The 19,865-nt window shown below is 46.5% G+C and overlaps 1 protein-coding gene across 2 annotated transcripts in view; it reads left to right on the top strand.

Moving 5' to 3' along the window:
- The window catches only part of DAAM1 (dishevelled associated activator of morphogenesis 1), a 114,037-nt gene that overhangs the window by 60,160 nt on the left and 34,012 nt on the right, over positions 1–19,865 (top strand). For both annotated transcript variants that reach the window (XM_026849261.1, XM_026849260.1), the window contains exon 4: positions 7,521–7,610. In XM_026849261.1, coding sequence (XP_026705062.1) covers positions 7,521–7,610 — 90 coding nt within the window. The remainder of the gene's footprint in view (positions 1–7,520; positions 7,611–19,865) is intronic.

Raw genomic sequence — 19,865 nt, 5'->3', positions numbered from 1 at the left:
CCTTTGCACCTGATTAAATTTTTTAAAATGACTTTAGGATGCTGGCTGTGACCAAAGGCATGTTTGTGGGGAAATAAGGGCCCCTTTTCGCACCCAAGCCACAGGTATGCAAGGAGCCCACTTCCACCTTACATTGCCATCAGCAACAGGCTGCAGCTGGCTCCTGCTCCTTAGGGTCCCACGCACAGAGCAATAAATCTTGGGAAGCTTTCAGGATTGAGTTGGCATGAGGCTTTGCAGTTACTGTTAGCGTAAAAGCCAGCAGAGGAACTCTCTAAGACTTGTTTCGGAGTTCTAGAAAGCAGGCATTCTCTATTGCAGCACTGAGCGCACATGTGGATAGCCTCGCAAAGGTGAGCACGCCCCAGATCTGTAAGTGGCAACTGATATACAGTGAGATTATGCATGTTCATAACTTTCCTGAGAAATGAGTTACATACGCATTAGGTTTCCTGGAACTAATTACAATATCTGCATCCTTATTACGCATGCGCTTTCTTGCTGGGTGGTGTTGGCGAGGGGGCTCTGGGGGTCGTTGGTAGTCTTCCCCACCATGTCTTCTGGTTGACCTCAGTGCTCACGCATGCTCACAGAGGTCTATTTAGGAGGTGTTGTGTGTCTGTGTTGTATCTTGAGCTGGTTTGTTTTAATTTGTCCCATCCTTATTCCTGTTATCTTCAAGAATAGGCCCTGGTTGTCTCATTTATTATGTCGTATCTTCAAACCCCTTTCTTCTTCACAAAAGCACCAACCTTCAGCTGTGTCTGCACATCCCAGAAGCTACATTGACACTGACCTAATTTACTCTCAGTAAAAAATTTTTTAGCAAGGTGAAAAAGCAAGATGAAAAATGTTAGCGAGACATTTTGGCTTACATTTTTAATTCCCATCCAGCCCCTTTTCAATGCCCTTCCTAGGGCCTTAGCTGGGGAAACCTTGGAGCAGTTTAGCCCCAGACCAATACTGCACCGCTTTCCTAAGTTATCATTGGCATCGGGCAGGGCACATCTGAAGCCACACTTGACCAGTTGGTTTGACTTCCAACTCAGGGATACCAGCTGTGAAGGTGGCATCTGAAAACACTGAAAAGAGAGCTACTTCTTTGGGTCCATAAATAGGTGGGAAATCCATATCCAAAACCACTTTCTTATTTTTTTTGCCAGCTCTGTGGTTTATTTATGGTACACCTACCAAAGGGCAGTCATGTCCAGCTGTGGTTGACTTTAATCCATTGTGTAGTGATCACAGTAGTAAGTAATGGGCCAATACATCTTATTTTTTTGTTTTCTGGGCTTATGTACAATTGTGTGGAAAAAGCAAAGTGATCCGCGTACAGGGCTTCTAGATCTGAGAGTGTTCTTCAGGGTAAAACTACATAGGTCAATAACTCAGGCTGTAAAAGCACCCTGTGTTAATTAAAATGGGAGAAAGGTTTTCCAGATGATGTCGGTGAAAAGGTCACAAAAGGCTGAGCTCAATAAATTTTAAAAAAAATTATATATGCAGTTATAGATATATATTACAACAAAAAAGATTGAGAAACCTAAGTCAATACTTGTCGTTTAAAAGACATTAGTATTGTTATATGAACACCTTTAAAACCTTTAGCCTATTAAAATAATGAATTAAATGAAATAATATTAAAGTAGTACATGCTGTCTGCCTCAGTTAGGTGTTTGAACTGGTGGGGACATGAACCAGCTGCAGCTAGAGTTTATTGAGGAGCTAAATCAGCTATTGATGGCCATAATCTTTCCTGCAGAAGAAGAAAGGAATATATATTTTATTTATGTCTGTCCAGTGCATTCAGGTCAATAACTGAAAGCTGCAGAGCAGGGTGGATTGGGGTATTTTCTCTTCCAGTCTGGAGCTAAAAATTCAATGTGGGAAGAGGTTGACTAGGTGTAAGCACTTAGATGTGCTTACATGATATTCCTTGTTGCTGCTACTCATTCCCTTGCTGTAAGCAATTTCCTTTATTCAAATAACTTATTACATGATAAAGGCAAAATTAATAAGAGATTTCTATCTGCTATGCTTATTCATTAAGAAATATGAATAGTTGATTTTTGTTTATGTTCTGTAATTCCAGCTGCTGGTTGTCGTGTGTAAATTTAAAAAATACAATGATAATATTTGGGGTTGATTTGTCTGAGGGGTTGTTTTTAAGTTCTAAAGGTCCTATCACTGAAAAGACATGCTAAGGAGGAGGCATTTTTGTTACTAATACTAAAAATAAAAGACTTCATCCACTACCTTCCTATTAAAAAAAAAACCAAAAACAACCAACCCTAAGATAAATCTGCATAGGTTGAGAATTGTAATCACCTAAATAAATGTTGCAGATAGAGGAGCTCTTCCTACAGTGCAGGATGTGTGTGAAGGTGGTTGTTTACACTGTAATAGCCACTGATCAAGTCTGTTTCCTTAGGAAAACTGCTTAAAAAAAAAAAAACAACAAAAAAAACAAACCAACAAAACCCAACGAGCTAAGATGATTCTGAAGTGGAGGTTCACCGCAGTCAGGGCTGGCAGCCGCGGGCGGGCAGTTGCCCAGCTGGCCACATGGGCAGCACCTTCATGCAGTAGAAGAAGGTTAGATGAGGTACAGGGGGAAAAATGCTGAGTGCTGTTTCCCTTGACACTGCAGTGTTCTGGGATAAATCAAATTGATGAACTTGTAGAAGAATGCCTGGAAGAGAGAGTAAAAAGCGATATGAACCCTGAGAAAGGAAGCTGATGCAGGCTTCAACAGGCTGTTACTTATTTTCTAATTCCCATGCTGTACCAGCTAATGCCAAATGTTACCCAAAAGTTCCTGCTTGTTTCTTTCTTTCCATTTTTTTTTTTTTGAACAATCTTGGATCTCTCAAGCTTTGTTTGAAGACGCAGGAGATCTTGCCTTTACATGCTGTAGTCTCACAGAAGTTTCTAAACTCGGTGCATACATCCATCAGAAGTAAATTCACTTGGTCTTTATTATGTTGGTCATTTATTGATCCGGTAATGTCTTTTTGTATGTGTGTGTGCATTCATGTATATATATATATATGCACACATACATATGTATATATAAACCCAGAACAAGCCAGAAAATTTTAATTATTTTTTATTTCAATTATGGCAATGGATGACCTCCTTATTTCCCCCATCTCCTCCATGTATTATGGTTACACAGTTTATCAGCAGGAAAGGTACATTAGACTTAAAAGTTTTTCATCTTTTTTCCTACAACCTCTGAAGAAATTTTGAGGGTGAAGACTCCTACATAGGGAGTTGTCCCTTAGTTAATCTCTACTCCCCAGCTACCTCTTGCAGAATGTTTGGTGGCCCGTGGCACCTGTGGGATGTAGGGGAAGAACCCATGATGGTTGTGCTGGGGTGTTGGGGCCATGGATGGGCAGCGCTCAGGCTCACCCAGCTCTGGGAGCCCATGCTGGAGGTCTTTTCTCAAGTCAAGAGGTTTGCAGCATCCTGCTGGCTTCCTGCTGTTGCCCTCATTAAAGCCTGTGGCTCTCAGCCCATAGAAGATGCTCATTAAAATCTCCACCATGGCATGGGTGAAGTGGTAGGGACATGAACTTGCACTGAGGACCATACTATGAGTCTGGGGCTGGACTTGCTGCCTTTTCTGCTGGAAGGATCAAACATTTTTTTCCAGCAGCAGTGACTCTCTTTTCTGCTTGATCTGGATTTGCCTTCAGGAGGTGATTGAAGGCTACGGTAGCTGCAAACCAGAGAGGTGGTGGAGTCTCCCTCCTTGGAGATATTCAGAAGCCATCTGGACGTGGTCCTGGGCAGTGCCTCCAGGCCATGCTTGATCAGGCAGTTGGACCAGAGGACCTCTGGTGTCCTGGGCTCCTCATACCATCCAATTGACAGCTCAGGGAGGTACAGACCATGGGGACATCTCCCCCCGAGTGCCACTCTGTGTCCTCCAAGGGAAAGGTATAGATCACTTAGTAAGAACTTGTTTGGCCCGTAGGATCGTGCTCACAGCGTGCTGAGCTGAGCCACATGTTCCTAAGGTAGATATAGGAGAACGGTGTGGGATCACCTTCACTGAAGCTCATGCCGTGCTCAGAGAGAGGGGGAGGTTTGCTTGGCTTGAGTGGAGAGCTGTCAGGAAAGCAAGCCACGCGGAAGTATTTTACCTCCTAGAAATAGCAAATACACGCTGAGAATCAAATCTCCCCTGTGTTGTTTTTTTTCTTTTTTTTTTTTTTTTAAATCATATTCAAATGAAGATTTAATGTGGAAACATGTTTCCTGATCTAAAGGTGAATAGTTTAACTGTACAGGATAAATATTTAAGAGTAATGTATCTCTTTCCAGTAAAAACACTCTGGGCAGAGACTTCCTTTTGGTAGCAAAATGAGGCTGTTATTTTACGTGCCTTTGACCTGATTCCAGAAAAATATTTAAAATACTGAAGCTGGCAGATCCTGCCATGGGAGGCAGCCAGGTGGAAGGGGCAGAGCTGTGAAAGGTGGCTAAAGTGAGGGGTGAGGGCTGCGGGGCTGAGCGACACAGACCCACCGGTTGTCTTCTCAGTCTTCAACAGCTGCCAACATCGCACGCTGTAGTGAGAGTGTATGGCTTGCAAATGGCCTATAAAATTAATTGCCAGTTAGAATTACCTAATTATCGAGCTTGTGATTATTAATTGAAGGCACATATGGGTTTGAGGTTGTGCATGGCTTCTCGGCCATGCTACAACACCACCGTGCAATTGCTAAAGGCTTTGTCAGAGCTGTGTTTGTACAGTGGTCTGTGAGCCCCCAAAAGATGGCTGATGGTCCTGTCCTCTCTTCATCTTTTGAAGGGCAGTTTCTGAGCAGTCTGTGTGGGGCCAAGGAGTATGGAGGTAGCCATCAGTGAGCGTGAGCAAAGGGCTGGAGGTGGGTGCAGGAATCCCCATACACATAAAACCAGCAAAGACCTGACTCTTCATGGCTAAGTCGCTGTTACAACTCAGAATAACAGTCATCAGTCACTGTTTGATTATGAGGATTTTCATATTCACTAAGTTCTGCATAGTATTTATTTAAACACCTCTCCCAAGCATCCTGCAAGATATCATTAGGTAGGTGTTGCTGAGTGATGCAGGGCTGTGATGACTGAACATATTAGAGCTGGGGCACAACAAAATGTGCTGTGTGAGGCTCAGAAGCGTTTCTGCACCTTTTTTGGATGTGTTTGCACGTTGTCATGTACTGGCACCTAGTATGTTTTTCTGCTCTATCCCTTCTTGCTCCCACATAGGCTTCCACTCAGTTTAGATATTTTTTTATTGTTTAATAAATCTTCATGTTTGCATAAGTTGTACTTTTCGGGTATGGGTATTTTGAAAGTTTCAGTATATATTTTACTAAGAGCCTAAGTACAAATGTGCGTGGCTGGTGCTTTCCTGCAATCCCAGATTCATGTGGCAGGGGAGCAGGGTTGCAGGGGACGCACTTTCCTGCACTCACTCAAACCCTCACTGCAGAGGTGAGTATTTATCAGGAGACCTTTGTCCTCTCCCACATGCCCAGATGCCCTTTTCCAACGAGCTGAATTTCAGCCAGGTCCCTGTGTCAGGTGTCATCCAGTTGTCTGCCTTTGCACCTGCCGCTCCGGGGCTGAAGCAGAGCCTGTGTGTCTGACAGACCTGTAGCGTGAGCAGACAATGGCAAAAGACATCATCCAATTTCTGTTTTGAGGCATGGAAGTGAGACTTGCCCGAGGCAGGGGAGGAGATCGGTTGCTGGATATGAATCCCTGACCTCCCAGATTGTAAGGACCTGGGGAAGTTTGAAAGTGGCGCTCATTGGAGGAGTCTCTAAACCAGGTTCTCCTCTCTGGGTGCAGGGGGAGGAGAGGTGTCTCAGATTTGGCTCAGGCTTTCTCAGTCCTCACTTTTCTCCAAGCCTCTGTTGTGGCAGCATGTTTATTTCTGTCATAAGGGTGTCTTGCAAGTCTGCTTCCAGAGCTCCACCATCAGCTCTGTGCAGCACGTTGGTGTGAGGAGTCAGTCAATAGGGGGTGGAGGGAGAGGCAAGGAAGAGGCAAAGCTCCTCCGTGTGTATGTAATGGAAAAAGCTCCACAACACCTTTCCTTTTGAGGAGTAATTTCATCAAGAAGTGAAATCAATACCTGAGGTAGATGTATAAGCCTTTCCAAGATGTTCAGGACTGTCTGCAGCCCTCTGTGTGTTGTGCTGGAGGCCCTTGGGTTTGGGTTACAAGATAGCTAAAGGCTCCCTTCCTTGACTACTGGTGCAATATGAGCTTTAATTGGATCAGCTGGGTTTCTTTGTGTCCTGCAGGCTTGCTGGTGCAGGGACCCATCTTTCCCCATAGGCATCTTCCTCAGCCTTCACCAAATGGGGCTTTTACCTTTGATTGGGGTACCAGGGGCTACCAGCTTTAATTGATAAGCTTTACTATTCAGGCAGGGAAATTTTGATGAATCTCCATGTGGGTTTATTTGGTTTTGGGTTTTTTGCTTTTTATAGTTTCTGGAATGAAGTATGTAATTTTTAACGGGAATCTTAATTAAATTGACTGTCTGGGTGGGATGAGTTGACTGGAGGCCATGGCAGGGCTTTCCTGTGACCTTCTGCAGCATCTCCAGTGCTCCCACTGCTGCACCAACACCCCTCCAGCATAAGGATTATCATCAGCGGTGGTGATTTTAAGAGACATTCATGGTTGTAAGATCAATGTTGGTTTTAGCAACAAGCCTCCAAGCCCTGCCTGAATGTTTTATTTAGTTCTCTGATAAAAGCTTTGACCTACATCTAGCTCCAGGAAGCGATGAGGCTTTGATAATACTCGGGCATCCTGGCGGAGGGCATGCTGCTAACAGAGCTCAGGTCAAAAATGGATGTGTCCTTTAAAATAACATCAGATAAAGCAATAAAGGTTTCAGTCAGTAGACAACTTTATCTCTGCCAGGCAATATGTAGTCCAGTTTTGATGGAAAGGGTATACCTCTTTATGAACTGTAGATATTAGGAAAAGAGCTTTCTATTTTTAGTTATAGGAAAAGAAGCCAAAAGCCAAAAAACCCCCATTGTCAATGATATGAGGGTGTCACCGATGGAAATGGGTTGGACCACTCGGGGTGCTCAGGGAAGCAGTAATCAGTGGTGGTAAAACAGAGGAGTCCTATTTGAATTGTTCTTACAGGCAGCTTAACGGCTTCATGGATATCCTTCCTAAAACACTTGCTGAATTTAAAAGCAATGAAGGCAATGTCTGGGAGGAACAAGGCAGGGGAGGTTTGAAGCCACATCCTCCCAGCAGCCGGCTGGAGCCCAGGAGTCAGGGGGAGGTCAGCAACAGCAGGATGAGAATTAGCATCATTGCCCTGACAAATCGATGGTCACGGGGTGATGTTGCAGGACTGCTGCTGCGCTGTGGTGTGGCCCCACATTGATTTACGATGCTTATCTGGGGGGCTGTGTCAGTGCCATCACCCGTTTGTGTACTCATGTTGCATGTTCTTTGGGTTTTTTTCTTCCCCTTTCCAGGATGAACTTGACCTCACGGACAAGCACAGAGAGGCCATGTTCGCGCTGCCGGCAGAGAAGAAGTGGCAGATCTACTGCAGCAAGAAGAAAGTAAGAGACTTGTCTGCACTGTGGTGGGGAGCTGAGCCCCTTCTCTCCCATGGAGGGTGGGGAAATGTGGGGAGGAACACAGCTCTATTGCAATGCTGAGTGGTATTTGGGGTGTCAGAGAAATGCACCTGTTCCCTGGGGAAGTGAGGGCAACCAGCAAGGTCTTCAGTCTCCAAAATGCATAGCTCTACCTTTTCTGAGCCCATTCATTCTGGAGGAGGTGTCCCCACACAGGTGTCCCCCACCCTGTGCTTGTCCCTGCCAGCACAAGCAGGACTGCGTGGAGCTCTGTGGCCACTGAAGCTGGCATGGTGGTAGTGGGAGACTGCTCTGACCACCATCTTTCATGGCCCTTCTCTTCTTTGGTGATGCTTGGGGGCCTGATAGCAGCCTGCCTGAAAGCCTCCCCTTCCTCTGGCTTTACAGTTTGATGCCACGAAACAGGCTTGGGCATCATTTTTGTCCTCCCACCAGCTTTTCCCAGAGGAGGGCACAAATGGAAAGCACTGCTGGGGAAGTCAGTGAGAGGTTTTGGACAAGAGGGAATGGCCTCAAGTTGCACCAGGGAAGGTTTGGACTGGATATTAGGAAGCATTTATTTACAGAACAGGTTGTTACATGTTGGAATGGGCTGCCCAGGGAGGTGGTGGAGTCCCCATCCCTGGAGGTGTTTAAGAGTCTGGTCGACACAGTGCTGAGGGATATGATGTGGTTGGGAACTGTCAATGTTGGGTTAACGGTTGGACTAGGTGATCTTCAAGGTCCTTCCAACCTAGACGGTTCTGTGATTCTGTGATTCTGTTTAGCCCTGTGGTGTGGAGGTTCCTTTTAGGGTGAAGCTGTGTCACCCCTAGGGCGATGAAGGGCTTTGGGTTCATGGGTGTAACTGAGATACCTCTGATAAGAGAGGAGGGTTGATGTGAGCGGCTGAACTGTCTGCCCAGCTCCCAGCGTGACGTGTCCTCTCTGCGATGCCCTCGTGGCCTAATTTCTCAAGCTGAAAACATGCACAGACATCTTCCCAATGCCGAGTTACATTTGCTTTTGCTCCTGTGGGCATGCAGCCCAAGCAGCATGAGGTACTGTGGGCTGGCAGCCTGTGAAGTGGCCCAAATCACTCTTTTTTCACCAGTAAACTGAAGATTTTTGTCCCTGTATGTTGGTCCAGGAGTTACTTCCTGCTATCTGTGCTGGGACTCTTTTTCTCTTCCAGCCTTGTCAAAAGCAGAGATCCTGCAGGGCATGCTGCAATGGGCAGAAATGAGGCAAAAATCCTCAATCTCACAAGTAGATGGAAGGAGACCTGTGAGGGAAATGCCCCCAAATGGGGACATGGACCGGTTGGAGTGGGTCCAGAGGAGGCCACAAAAATGATCTGAGGGCTGGAACACCTCTCCTGTGAGAAAAGGCTGAGAGAGTTGGGGTTGTTCAGCCTGGAGAAGAGAAGGCTCTGGGCAGACCTTATTTTGGCCTTTCAGTACTTAAAGGGGGCTTATAAGAAAGATGGGGGCAGACATGTAAGTAGGACCCGTTGCGATAGGACAAGGAGTAATAGTTTTAAACTAAAAGAGAATAGATTCAAATGAGCTATAAGGAAGACTTTTTTTACAATGAGGGTGGTAAAACACTGGAACAGGCTGCCCAGAGAGGTGGTAGGTGCCCCATCCCTTGAAACATTCAAGGTCAGGTTGGACGAGTCTTGGAGCAACCTGATCTAGTTGAAGATGTCCCTGGTCATTGCAGGGGATTTAGACTAGATGACCTTTAAAGGTCGCTTCCAACCTAAACTGTTCTATAATTCTATGGTTCTGTGATTTAGTTCCCAAATTTGCTATTGTGTCCCCTAACCTTGTTGCAGGAGTTGGCTTGGCAGTGCTGGTGGTTGCCTGGCCCCTCTCGAAGGGCGCTTGTTGCCATTAATGCCTCTTTTCTCCTGCTGTAGCAATGGCACCAGATTTTCCAGCTGCGTTTTAGGCCAAGAGTAGGCTTACCTTGCTCATGTAGGATTAAGTTTTAAGCCTCTCATAAATACCCCTGAAATCCCTGTATTATTGTTAGACAGAGGCCTGCCATGCCTGAGATTTAAATTGGAGGGGAGAAGAGATGTTAACAAATTACAGGCACTGGTCTGAATCAACAAGAAAACGGGCAGGGGATACTAACTCATCACTGCCTGTTGGATAAGCAGAGCTGTGCTCCAGTGCATCTGGATAAGGGAAGACAACGGAGACTTAAATGAAGCAAAGCCATGTAATTATTATTGTGAGTGGAGATTACACACTATCTAATCTCCCAAGGAGAGGTTTAGATGGAGCTGATGGTGCCTCTTGCCCATTCCCGTATGTCCTTGTGCTCATGGCTTTTTAAAAACCATGCTGAGAAACTCCCTGCTCCTGAGGAGGGTTGAAGGAGAGAGCCACAAACGCTCCCTGTGGCATCCTCAGAGGTCCTCAGAGCAGCTGCCCATCTGAGGCTGGATCCTGGCTGCTGTTCTGCTCTGGTCCTTGTTGTTGTAGAGACAGACACGACAACTTATTCAGGCAAGAAGAATATTTTTATTACAAGGAGAAATAATCTTTCTATTGTCTAAAAGACACTTGCTTTTATACTAACATTGTTATACCGTGCGTCTACATGATTGGTTACAGAACTTGTTTTTTAACATTGCTATTGTTTAGCATTTTACTTCCCCGTCTTCCTTATCATATGTTGCTGTTGCTGTTCTCGCACACAGCTTCGTGGACAGCAGCTCCTCATATCTTGTTCATTCAGCACAGTTCCTCCTCTCATGGTACACCGGAATCTTGTCGAGGTTGAATTCCTCCTCAATCAAGTTGGCAGCAGACCCGCTGCCCTCCCCAACAATTCCTCCTTTTTGTATTTGTGCTAGAAATACCGCGTGTGCAGTCTTTTGTAGGGCCCTTTACAAAAGACTGACAAGGCAAGACAACATTAATAGCACAATCACAACTGTTAAGATCACTACCCCCACAGTTTTGACCAAAGATATCAACAATCTGGATAACCCCTAACCTTTAAATAATTTCATTAGCCAATCTAAAGTCTCATCCTCTTTGAGACGCTTAACACCGTCTTTTAACTGTTGTGTGCAATTATGGATTGATACAGAATGATCTGCAGTTGCTGGGGAACCCTGGTTGCAGCGAGGATTTGGAGTACCTTTCCTTGCAAGTTGGAAATCCTACGCGATGTGTCCATCCGTAGGTAAGGCATCCAAAGTCGCTGCAAGCAGGTCCAGCCTCTAAATCAACAGGCCAAAATAACTGGTAATTTTCTTTGAGCGGAAACATCTGATTTCATCCTCCTGTTGGGTTCCACCCAGAGCCTGGCCACCACTCGAGGGGGAAAACCAAGGGAGTTTCTAATAAGGTTAAACACTTGAGTTCTTAATTCTTGATATTGCTAAACAAAGTAAGTTGAATACACACATTCTTATAGCATTTCTTCCTTATTAGTAACTACATTTTGTCTAAGCTACATCTTTCACTAGTGACTAGTAAGCCTATATATTTCATTAAGGAATTGCAATTACTGTTAGCATTTTCTCTTAAAAGAGTTAGCAACTGTAGTGTGATTAAGGACAGAGATGGTGTATTTTGTCCTATTGCAGTAGCAAGCATTACCTGTACATTCTGCTTAAATGATCAGTTGAAGAGACCACAAACTGTTGGCACAGGGGCATCCACAGCACCCACAGCCAGCTCCTGAGTCTCCAACAAAAACTGCCTCTCATACCTCAGGTATGGTCGCACACGCCTTGCTGGTAACCACTGGGGGCTGTGACCTGTGGAGACACAAGCATAACCTCTTCCCCAGGTTAATAACTCACACGGTCCACTCCACTGGCCAGTAACTAAATCTTTAACATGTACTTTGATGCCCTTTTGCAAAATCTGTTTTGAAAGAAGAAAAATGTTGAAAAAGAGGAGGTAAAGAAGAATTATCCCCATAATGGAGAAAGTTAAGACCATAAACTGCTTTATCTAAACATGCCTGGGGTGGTTCCACAATCATTCCCCCTTTTTGTTGTTGAATCTGCCGCTTCAGTGTGCCATGTGCACGCTTGACAATTGCTTGTCCTGTTGGGGAATGGGGAATTCCTATAACATGGGTAACACCTCACAAATTAAAAAATGTTTGAACTTTCTTTGAAACATATGCTGGGCCATTGTCCATTTTAATTTGGCGTGGCACCCCAAGCATATAAAAAGCCTTCTGCAAATGTCAAATCACATCTTTTCCTGTTTCTCCATTATGTGCTGTTGCTACCAAAGCATGAGAATAAATATCAGTAGAAACATGAACATATTTCTGTCGGCCAAACTCATTTATATGAGTAATATCAGTTTGCCAAATCCCTAAGGCCAGTATACCTCTGGGATTAGTACTGAAATACACTGGAGTGTGAGTTCCTTGACAGTCAGGGCAGGCAGCTACAATAGAGTGAGCTTCAGTGTGAGACAAACCAAATTGCTGTCGTAAAGCTCGAAAACCTTGATGAAAAAATTGATGTGATAATAAGGCTTGTTGCTTCATGTTAGGAACAGTACTCAGAGCCATAGCAGAAACAAGAGCATCCACTCTGGCATTACCTTCCATATAAAACCTTGGTAAGGTAGTATGGCTACAAATGTGCATGATAAAATAAGGTTCTGTTCGTAGTTGAATACTCCTCCAGAGTTCCAAAGCACATCAAATAATACTTGATTGTCTGACATAGTCAAAATCGAGAAACTACATACGCTGAATCAGTTACAATATTTACAAGAGTAGAAAAAATAGAAAAAACAACATCCATTGCACGCAGCTCCACTACCTGTGGGAAGCCTTTTTGATATACTACTTTGTTGTTCCAGTTGTTGTTTTCATACCATACTACTGCTGCTTTATCTGTTTTAACTGAACCATCTGTAAAGACAGTGGGGCCTTTCACAAGTTCTGGCGACTTTGAGTCCAAAAGCCTCAGTTTGGGGCATTCCTAATTTTTAGCATTTTCCCCATTTTCATGCTCCCCCCCCCCAATCACAGAAACCAGTTGCAACAAGTTCCACCTTGAATGAGCAGCACAAGTCAGGACAGAAACACTGCCCAGCCTTCTCCTGGGGATTTTCCTCAAAAATCAGTTTTGCTGGGCTCCAAAATATCTCATGCTGTGACTGTAGCCTGTGCAGCCAGGGCCCTCCCCTGCCTCCATCAACAGCAAAGGTGTGTGCAGCACAGAAAGCATCTGAATGTCCTTTCAGTGCATTCCCTGCTGCCGTGTGCTATGTCTGGCACTTCTGCTTTGCCAGTGGTGTCATCAACCATACACGGCTCTCCAGAGTGTATCTCTCCGGATTGCTGCATGTTTTATATATTCCCATGATTTGGTAAAAAAGGTGGCCAAAACGAGACGTTTTGTTGTGCTGGGTTGTTCTGGAAAGGGACCTGGCAGCACCTGGCCTTGGTATTGCTCATTGAGAGGAAATAAGGGAAAACCAGCTATTCCCCAGGCGTATTTCCTCCCCTGGAATATTTCTCTCTGGCCTGCAGCCCTGTATCCTGGTTTCTCTGCCCTGCAAACAGCTGTTTTTATCCCAGCCCGGCTTGGCAGGGCAAAGGTTTTTTTGTCCTTCATTGTCCGTCTGTGGAGACACTGGGTCTGATCCCAGCCCTGACCCTGTGTATAGGGGGATGCACTAGATGAACTCCTCATGGTCCCAGCTCACCTACATCACCCTGTGATGCTCTGGGGGCTGTGGGAGAAACAGAGTTAGAAAAAGAAAAAGCATCTCGTGATGGGGGCTGGTGAGTCGGTTGGCAGTGACCCAAACGGGAACTGAGGTCTGCATTAAATCCAGCAGCCGTGCAGCGCTTGGGTCAGGATTATTGGAGAGATCTTTGAAGTCATCATCCCCCTCTATGGCTGTAATAAAGCAGGAAAATGTGAAGGTAGAGATGCATTAACAGCAGGATGAAATCTGCTTTTAGAAGTGGTATTTCTGGATGATGACTTGTTTCATACCTCATCCCGAAATATTTCACTCCCCGCTGTCCCCGCTCTCCAGGAGAGGATATTGCTCGGAAGCGCAGGGAGGAAGCAGGAGGGTTTCCAGTTTTACCGTTTCTTTGGCTGCGGGTTTGCTTCAGTGAAAGAGGGTGGTTCAGGATGGCCTTTCTCAGGAGGCCGTGCTCCAACGGGAGTTAATTATTAACACTTTTCACTTATTCTGCAGCACCTCTTAATTACAGGAGGTTGGTTCCTGCCAGCCAATGTACATAACGTCAAGCTATTAAAGCAGCTTGCTGGGGAATTTTTATGAGTCTCAAAATATGAGTGGATAAGGGGAGTTCGGGCAGAAGCTCAGCATAAATAACCAAGTGGAAAGGATTGATAGCAAAAATCAGCTCAGGCAAATGCAGGGTCTGATGCTGCCCCTCTCCCTTTTGATTCAGCTGAGCTCTCTGAGCATTTGTAAAGCCAGGGTAGGGGAAAACTAACCTACAGAGGTGCCAAGTGATGCTGCACTCGTTAAGCTTGTGTTGAAAACCCACTGGCATCACTTAACGCTGGGTGGGTGTGTAGCTCTCAGCAGCGTTACGCTGTCCCCTGCAAGCAAAACTTACATCTAAAATTTCTTCAGACATCAGATATGAAGCCTGGATTCATTCTCATTAGAAGGCAATGATGATGCATTTACAGGGGAGAATGGGAAGAAAATGTGATAAATAGGGAAATGAGTGATGTCTCTCCAGTAATACTATTTTTCCCAGCCAGACAGCCTTTTTCCTCTCTAACTGCGCCTTCCACCCGTTCCCTCCAGAGAGCTTCGCTTTCCAGCTCACTCTTCCACTTGTAACTGAGTCCTGTGGCTCATTCACGGGGCTTGTGTTTCCATCTATTGCTTTCATTTTAAAAAATCAATTATTTTTTAAAAAAAACAAGCAAAAAGCTGCAGTAGCAGAACTAAGAGCAAAAGCTGACAAAGATGGCATGCAAGGGGAGGAGGAAAAAATAGCTCAGCCTTTTGCCATGCTCCTGGGTCACCTGGGATGGATGAGAAACATTTTATGGCCCCCAAGTATCCAGATATACTTGCCATTATTGCAGCAACAGGTTGAAATATCATCTTGGGTGTCGTTTTCTCGAGCTGACCGAGAGAAACAGTGTGTTTGCATGGCTGGGGGTATTTTTCAATAGGAAATGTTTATAGTTTTTATCTTTAAAGGTAATTCTCTTTTTAGTTCCAATCACAACACACTTTTGTTTAAGTGAGGTTTTTCTCCCTCTCCAGCCAAAAAATGCATCTGTTAGCAATCTTTTTGGATTTTAAAGCGAAGCTTTTCAAACAATGAACCAGCTGACTACGAAAGGCATCTGGTCATGCTATATTTGCTTATGGGGAGCATAATTTTTAAACCCTGGGAAAACTGTACGAGGGCATGTGTGTATTTGTAGGGGAGAGGAGAAAGGAAGTCTTAGCATGTGGAAAACCAGAGTGGTCTGGGATGAGATGGCTCGAACCCCAAGATCTCAACTTGGGGAGAATCTGATGAAGTTACAGCCCTTCAAATCATCACTCCGTGGGGAAGCAGCTTTAGTTGCATCATTTGGGTTTTGTTGCAGGGATACCTGGGGGAGCTGAGCGGCTGGAGGCACAAGGAGGACCCAGAGGTCTATGGTGGGCCAAAACCTCTGCTGGCACATGCCTGTTGGCAGAGCTGGACTGGATTTAAACTTCCCATGCAGACTGCAGACCTGTCGGTTTTAAAACCCATCCGCACCACCGTCTGCTTCTTTTTTGACCTTGCAGACAGCATCCAGGTGGATCATCCCTGGCAGGAAGGGGGAGGAGGGGGGTGTCCGCAAGGTGGTGGGCTGCCAGCTGCCTCCAGCTTTCCCTTGCTCAACAGTTGTGGAGCAGCAAGGAGGGGTGGGGAATGCTGTGCAAAATAAAAATGCAATCAAGAGGATGCGTAAAACTGAAGGGGGTTTCTTCTGGTTTTGAAGCAGGTGCCAAGTGAAGAGGACTGGGTTTTTTAACCCTTTGTTTTGTCTTTTTTTAACCCCTTGGAGCTGGCTGCTGTGAGCCAGCCCTTTCCTTTTGACTTGGTTTCACCTTGAAGGACCTAACCTGGTGTGTTGAACATCAAGCAGCTGGAGAACCTGGCCAGCTGCCCTCTGGGGCGCAGTTATCCAACACCACCACCATGGACTGTGACTGTGGGCAGGAGGTTCTTGGATCAGACAGAGATGTTGCCTGTAGGCTGGGCATCTAAAAGGTGTCACCAGAAGCTTGATTTGAAAGCAAAGCAGCCATAATAAAGCACTGAGGATCTTCACAGGTGTCTTTCGCCCCACCCCCATGGGGACACTCTTCAAGCAGGAGAGTGCATTGCTCCTGGCAGCTGCATTCCTGCAGGTCAGAGCAGCAGGAGCTCATGGAGATGCACCTTCCGTGTGTAAATAATGGTGCCCAAATGGGGCCAAGACCAGCCTGTAAACTGCTTTCATGCCACTGCTGGCTGAGCCACCAGCTCCTCTGTGCTGCTGCCCAGTGTCCTGAGGAGCGTCACTGCGAAGAGCAAGGGCACTTCTGGCTGTGGGAGCATCCACAGACACATGGGCTATGAATGTGTCAGCCTTGTCACCAACACATGGCAGGGCTGGGGAGCTTGAAATCTCCCCAGGAAGAGCAGAGGGATGGCTGGAGCTGGCAGTTCAGTGACCTTCACTTGGAAAAGCTCCCACTAATGAGGTGTCTTGACTGGGTGCTGCTTTCCCTGTGGCATCTGGTGCCGACAGAGGGGATGGTATTTGTTCATCAGGTTCACACCACGACAGCCCCCTGCCACTGCCACCGAGGTGTGAAACAGCCAAGCAGCAGCATCTATCAGCCCAGTGCATGAAGCCCGGGGTGAAGGGCAGCAGAGGCAAGGAGGGGGTGCTGTGATGCAGAGTCGTAGCTGATGTGATTTGTATTTTGCTTGGAAGGAAGATGTGGGTGTCAGGGGGAGTGGGTAGAAAACGAAGGATGGGGGCAGGGCAATGATTGCCCTTGGCTGCACGGCTTTGGCATTTCCTAATTTTTACAGCAGAGCATGTGTGTCCAGTGGGCCATTTCCTAGAGGACAGCGAGGGTTGTTTGATGCAGACGTTACAAATGAGAAGGGATACCTGTCCCTGCACTGTGCAATTACAGCCATTAGCCTGCTGGGCTATCAGCAGGGTTCCATCAGCCCTCACTTCTGTGCTTCTTGAGAAGCAAGTGAACACAGGAAAGACCTAAACAGCCCAGAGAAGAAGAAATTGGGAGATGTTTGTGTCCCTGGTGCCAGCTGGACAGAATGCAGTGGAGCATCCTGGAGAGCTGACGGTGGTGGTACTCTGCTCCACATCTGGGCACCCCTTGTCAAAGGCAGGCTGCAAAACTCACATACCCCAAACCCACCCTGGCTGCTGAGAAACCATTTTACAAATTCACCCTTTCAACCCGTGGTGCCCTGGAGAGGTTCCTCCCTCCTCCTGCCTCTGAGCAAAGCTTTGTGAGTCACTTCCCTCCGGGCTCATTGCTTTGTAGGGAGATTTCTTTACCACCACGGAACGCACTAAAGGACACTTATCAGTGTGCTGTAGACCATTAGCCACAGTAATTACCACTGAGCAATGCCGGGGGAAGCCGTGCCCTGATCTTTGCCTGCTTTATTGTGCAGTCTCCCTTCGCCTGGGAAGCTGCTTTCCAACGAGCCTGCCCGGCTGCTCATCTGAATTAATGAGGTTCTGCTGCACTTAATTGAGAGTGCTCTCTAAATTGGGGGTTTCAGGGAGGAAATGCAAGAGCCCGAGGGAGCAGAGCAAAGGGAAATATTTATAATGCAGCACGTTAATTATAAATGAGCAGTTTAGCCAATTTTGTTGTTCAGCCTCCCCTCCGCCCCCTCTGGAGACCTTTATTTTTTTGCTCCACCGCTTCTTTTCAGCCCTAAACGAGCAGCAGGTCCGGATCCCTGCCTGCCTTGCAGGTGTTCATACCACGAGGGAAGGTCCTGGAATACGGGACGAGCTGGCCCCGCTGCCTTCCCACCCCGTTCCTCAGCACGGAATTTGCTCCCTGCCCAAATATCCTGGCTGGGTTAATCTGAACAACTCTTGGTGCTGTGCTACGGTGGGGATTTTGCTGCCTTTCCCAGTTGGTGTCACTGCTGGGAGCACTGGTGGGAGAGGGATGCTTCTCTTAAGAGGCGCTGATGGTATCTCTGGGTGATGGGGGGGTCCTCCAGTGATGTCTCCAGGCGGCAACAGGAGCAGGTCCCTTTTTTGACCATATTCAAGGCTAATGTGGGTGCCATGACTCTGCTATCCCCTGGGGCACTGTTTTCATGCTGACCTCTAAATTGGGGCAGGAAAACTTGAGAAAATCACAATCTTTGCCCACAGGCTTTGCAGGGTTTGTGCAGAGCCTTCACATGGCAGAATGTAGGATGGCTCAGAGGGGTAGGTTGGCAGACATGCACGGGGCTCATGGCTCCCCAGCATCCCAGCCTTCTTCTTCAGTGCCTCTGCTACATGTACATGCTCTCTCCTGATTCTGGTGCATAGAGACAATATGCTGTGTCCCAAGGAGGGGTGTGCTTTTGCACACAGGAGCAGATGGGAGTGTCTTTAGGAAGGCGTAAGATGTGAGTTGAGAAACCAGAAAGACCTGGCTGCCTGTGTTAGACGGGATTGTCACCAAACAGGAAGGTGGCATGGGCCTCACCCCAGCTGCTTGGCACCTCTGAGGAACAATGGGATCATCCAGCAGGACGGGTGGGCAACACTGAATAGGGCTGGCACCAAGAAATTGCCCTTTGATTGCAGGAAAATAATGCAAACAATGCTCTGCAGATTGAACCTGCCATCGGGTGCAGCCTGACCTCACATCCCAACATTCCCGTGGTGGTTGGCCCTGGCCAGTTCCCTCATATCCTGCCCCCACCTTGCTCCCACAGACTGGTGTCCCACCTGGGTTAAACAGATAGCTCTAACCCAGAGGTTGCAGAAATGATGTGTGTTTCCCTCGTATGACAAATACTTCGCAAAATACGACAGTTTACTTTGCCCAGCCCTCAGATGAATCAGAAGACCTTCCTTCAGCTCTACAGGGGGTGATGGTATATTTTGTGCCTTTCCATTTTACTTGTAAATACAAATTACACCCCTGTTTCTCAAGCCTCCTGGCACCCTCCTGATCGTCTTTCTGACAATCTGGATGTCTTTCAGCAGGCTGTGTGAGAGCAGACACGCCAGCTGCCAGGATTCCTGCAGGCATGGCAGGTATTTCTCCGCACAATCCAGTGGTGGGAAGCTCTGACTGACCAAACAGCCCAAAGAAGGTGTCCTCTTCCCAGCCCCTTGGGAAGACATTGGGTTTCCCCACCACAGTGGCAAGCTCCCCCAGTCCATGGCTTCAGGTAGCCAGACTATGCTAGCAGGTGACAGCCCTTGTGTGTGGTCCCAGACGTCGCCAGAAATGAGTCAGGATGGGCAGTCAGACATTCCCAGGGAGGATTACTTCGCCAAGTCTGTTTGCCAGCAGATGGCAAGAGGTCTCTGCCCCTCCGTCCTCTCGCCTTTGCTGGAGGTGAGTGTTCAGGAGAGCAGAAAGCAGAGAGAAGCCAGTGCATCCCATTTTTCCTGGCTGCAAGAAGACCAAAGACATCCTTATCTCTCTCCATGAGGCTGCATGTTGCATGCTCAGCCAGCAGATGAAAATTTCCCTTTTCTTAAGCACTATTTGGACAGGATGGAGATGTTTTTATTTCTTGGTGGCAAAAACTAATTGTCAGAGCATGACTATGAATGGTCCTTCATCCACACAGAGGCAGGCAGTGAGACCTCCTTCAGGTTTATTAGGTTTGGCAGTAGCATGGGTAGGACAGGGTTTTTTTGTTGTTGTTTTTCTACATTGCAAAAAAACTTCTTGCTCTTTGCTGATTCCCACTTGGGTGAAAAAAAATCAAATGTGGAGGGCAGGTGAATCAAGTGTTTTATTCAAAACCTCGGTTCTTGGCAGAAGAAGGGAAGAACAACCCAAATTATTAAAGCAGAGGGAAGGGAGGACTGAATTCAGTCTTCTGACTCAGGAAAGTTACTTTATTTGCTTTAAACTTTACCAGATCTATAGCAGATTCTTAAAAAGTGAGGCTTGTAGATATGCATCTGTCAGTAGCAGCCTGCCCAAGGGTGATCTGATTACTGCCAGGCTGGATCAC

Source organism: Athene cunicularia (genome assembly GCF_003259725.1).
Source record: "Athene cunicularia isolate RWA chromosome 5 unlocalized genomic scaffold, athCun1 chr5_part1, whole genome shotgun sequence".
Classification (NCBI taxonomy): Eukaryota; Metazoa; Chordata; class Aves; order Strigiformes; family Strigidae; genus Athene; species Athene cunicularia.
Note: the sequence above shows the minus strand (reverse complement) of the source record. Positions and strands in the feature narration are given on the sequence as shown.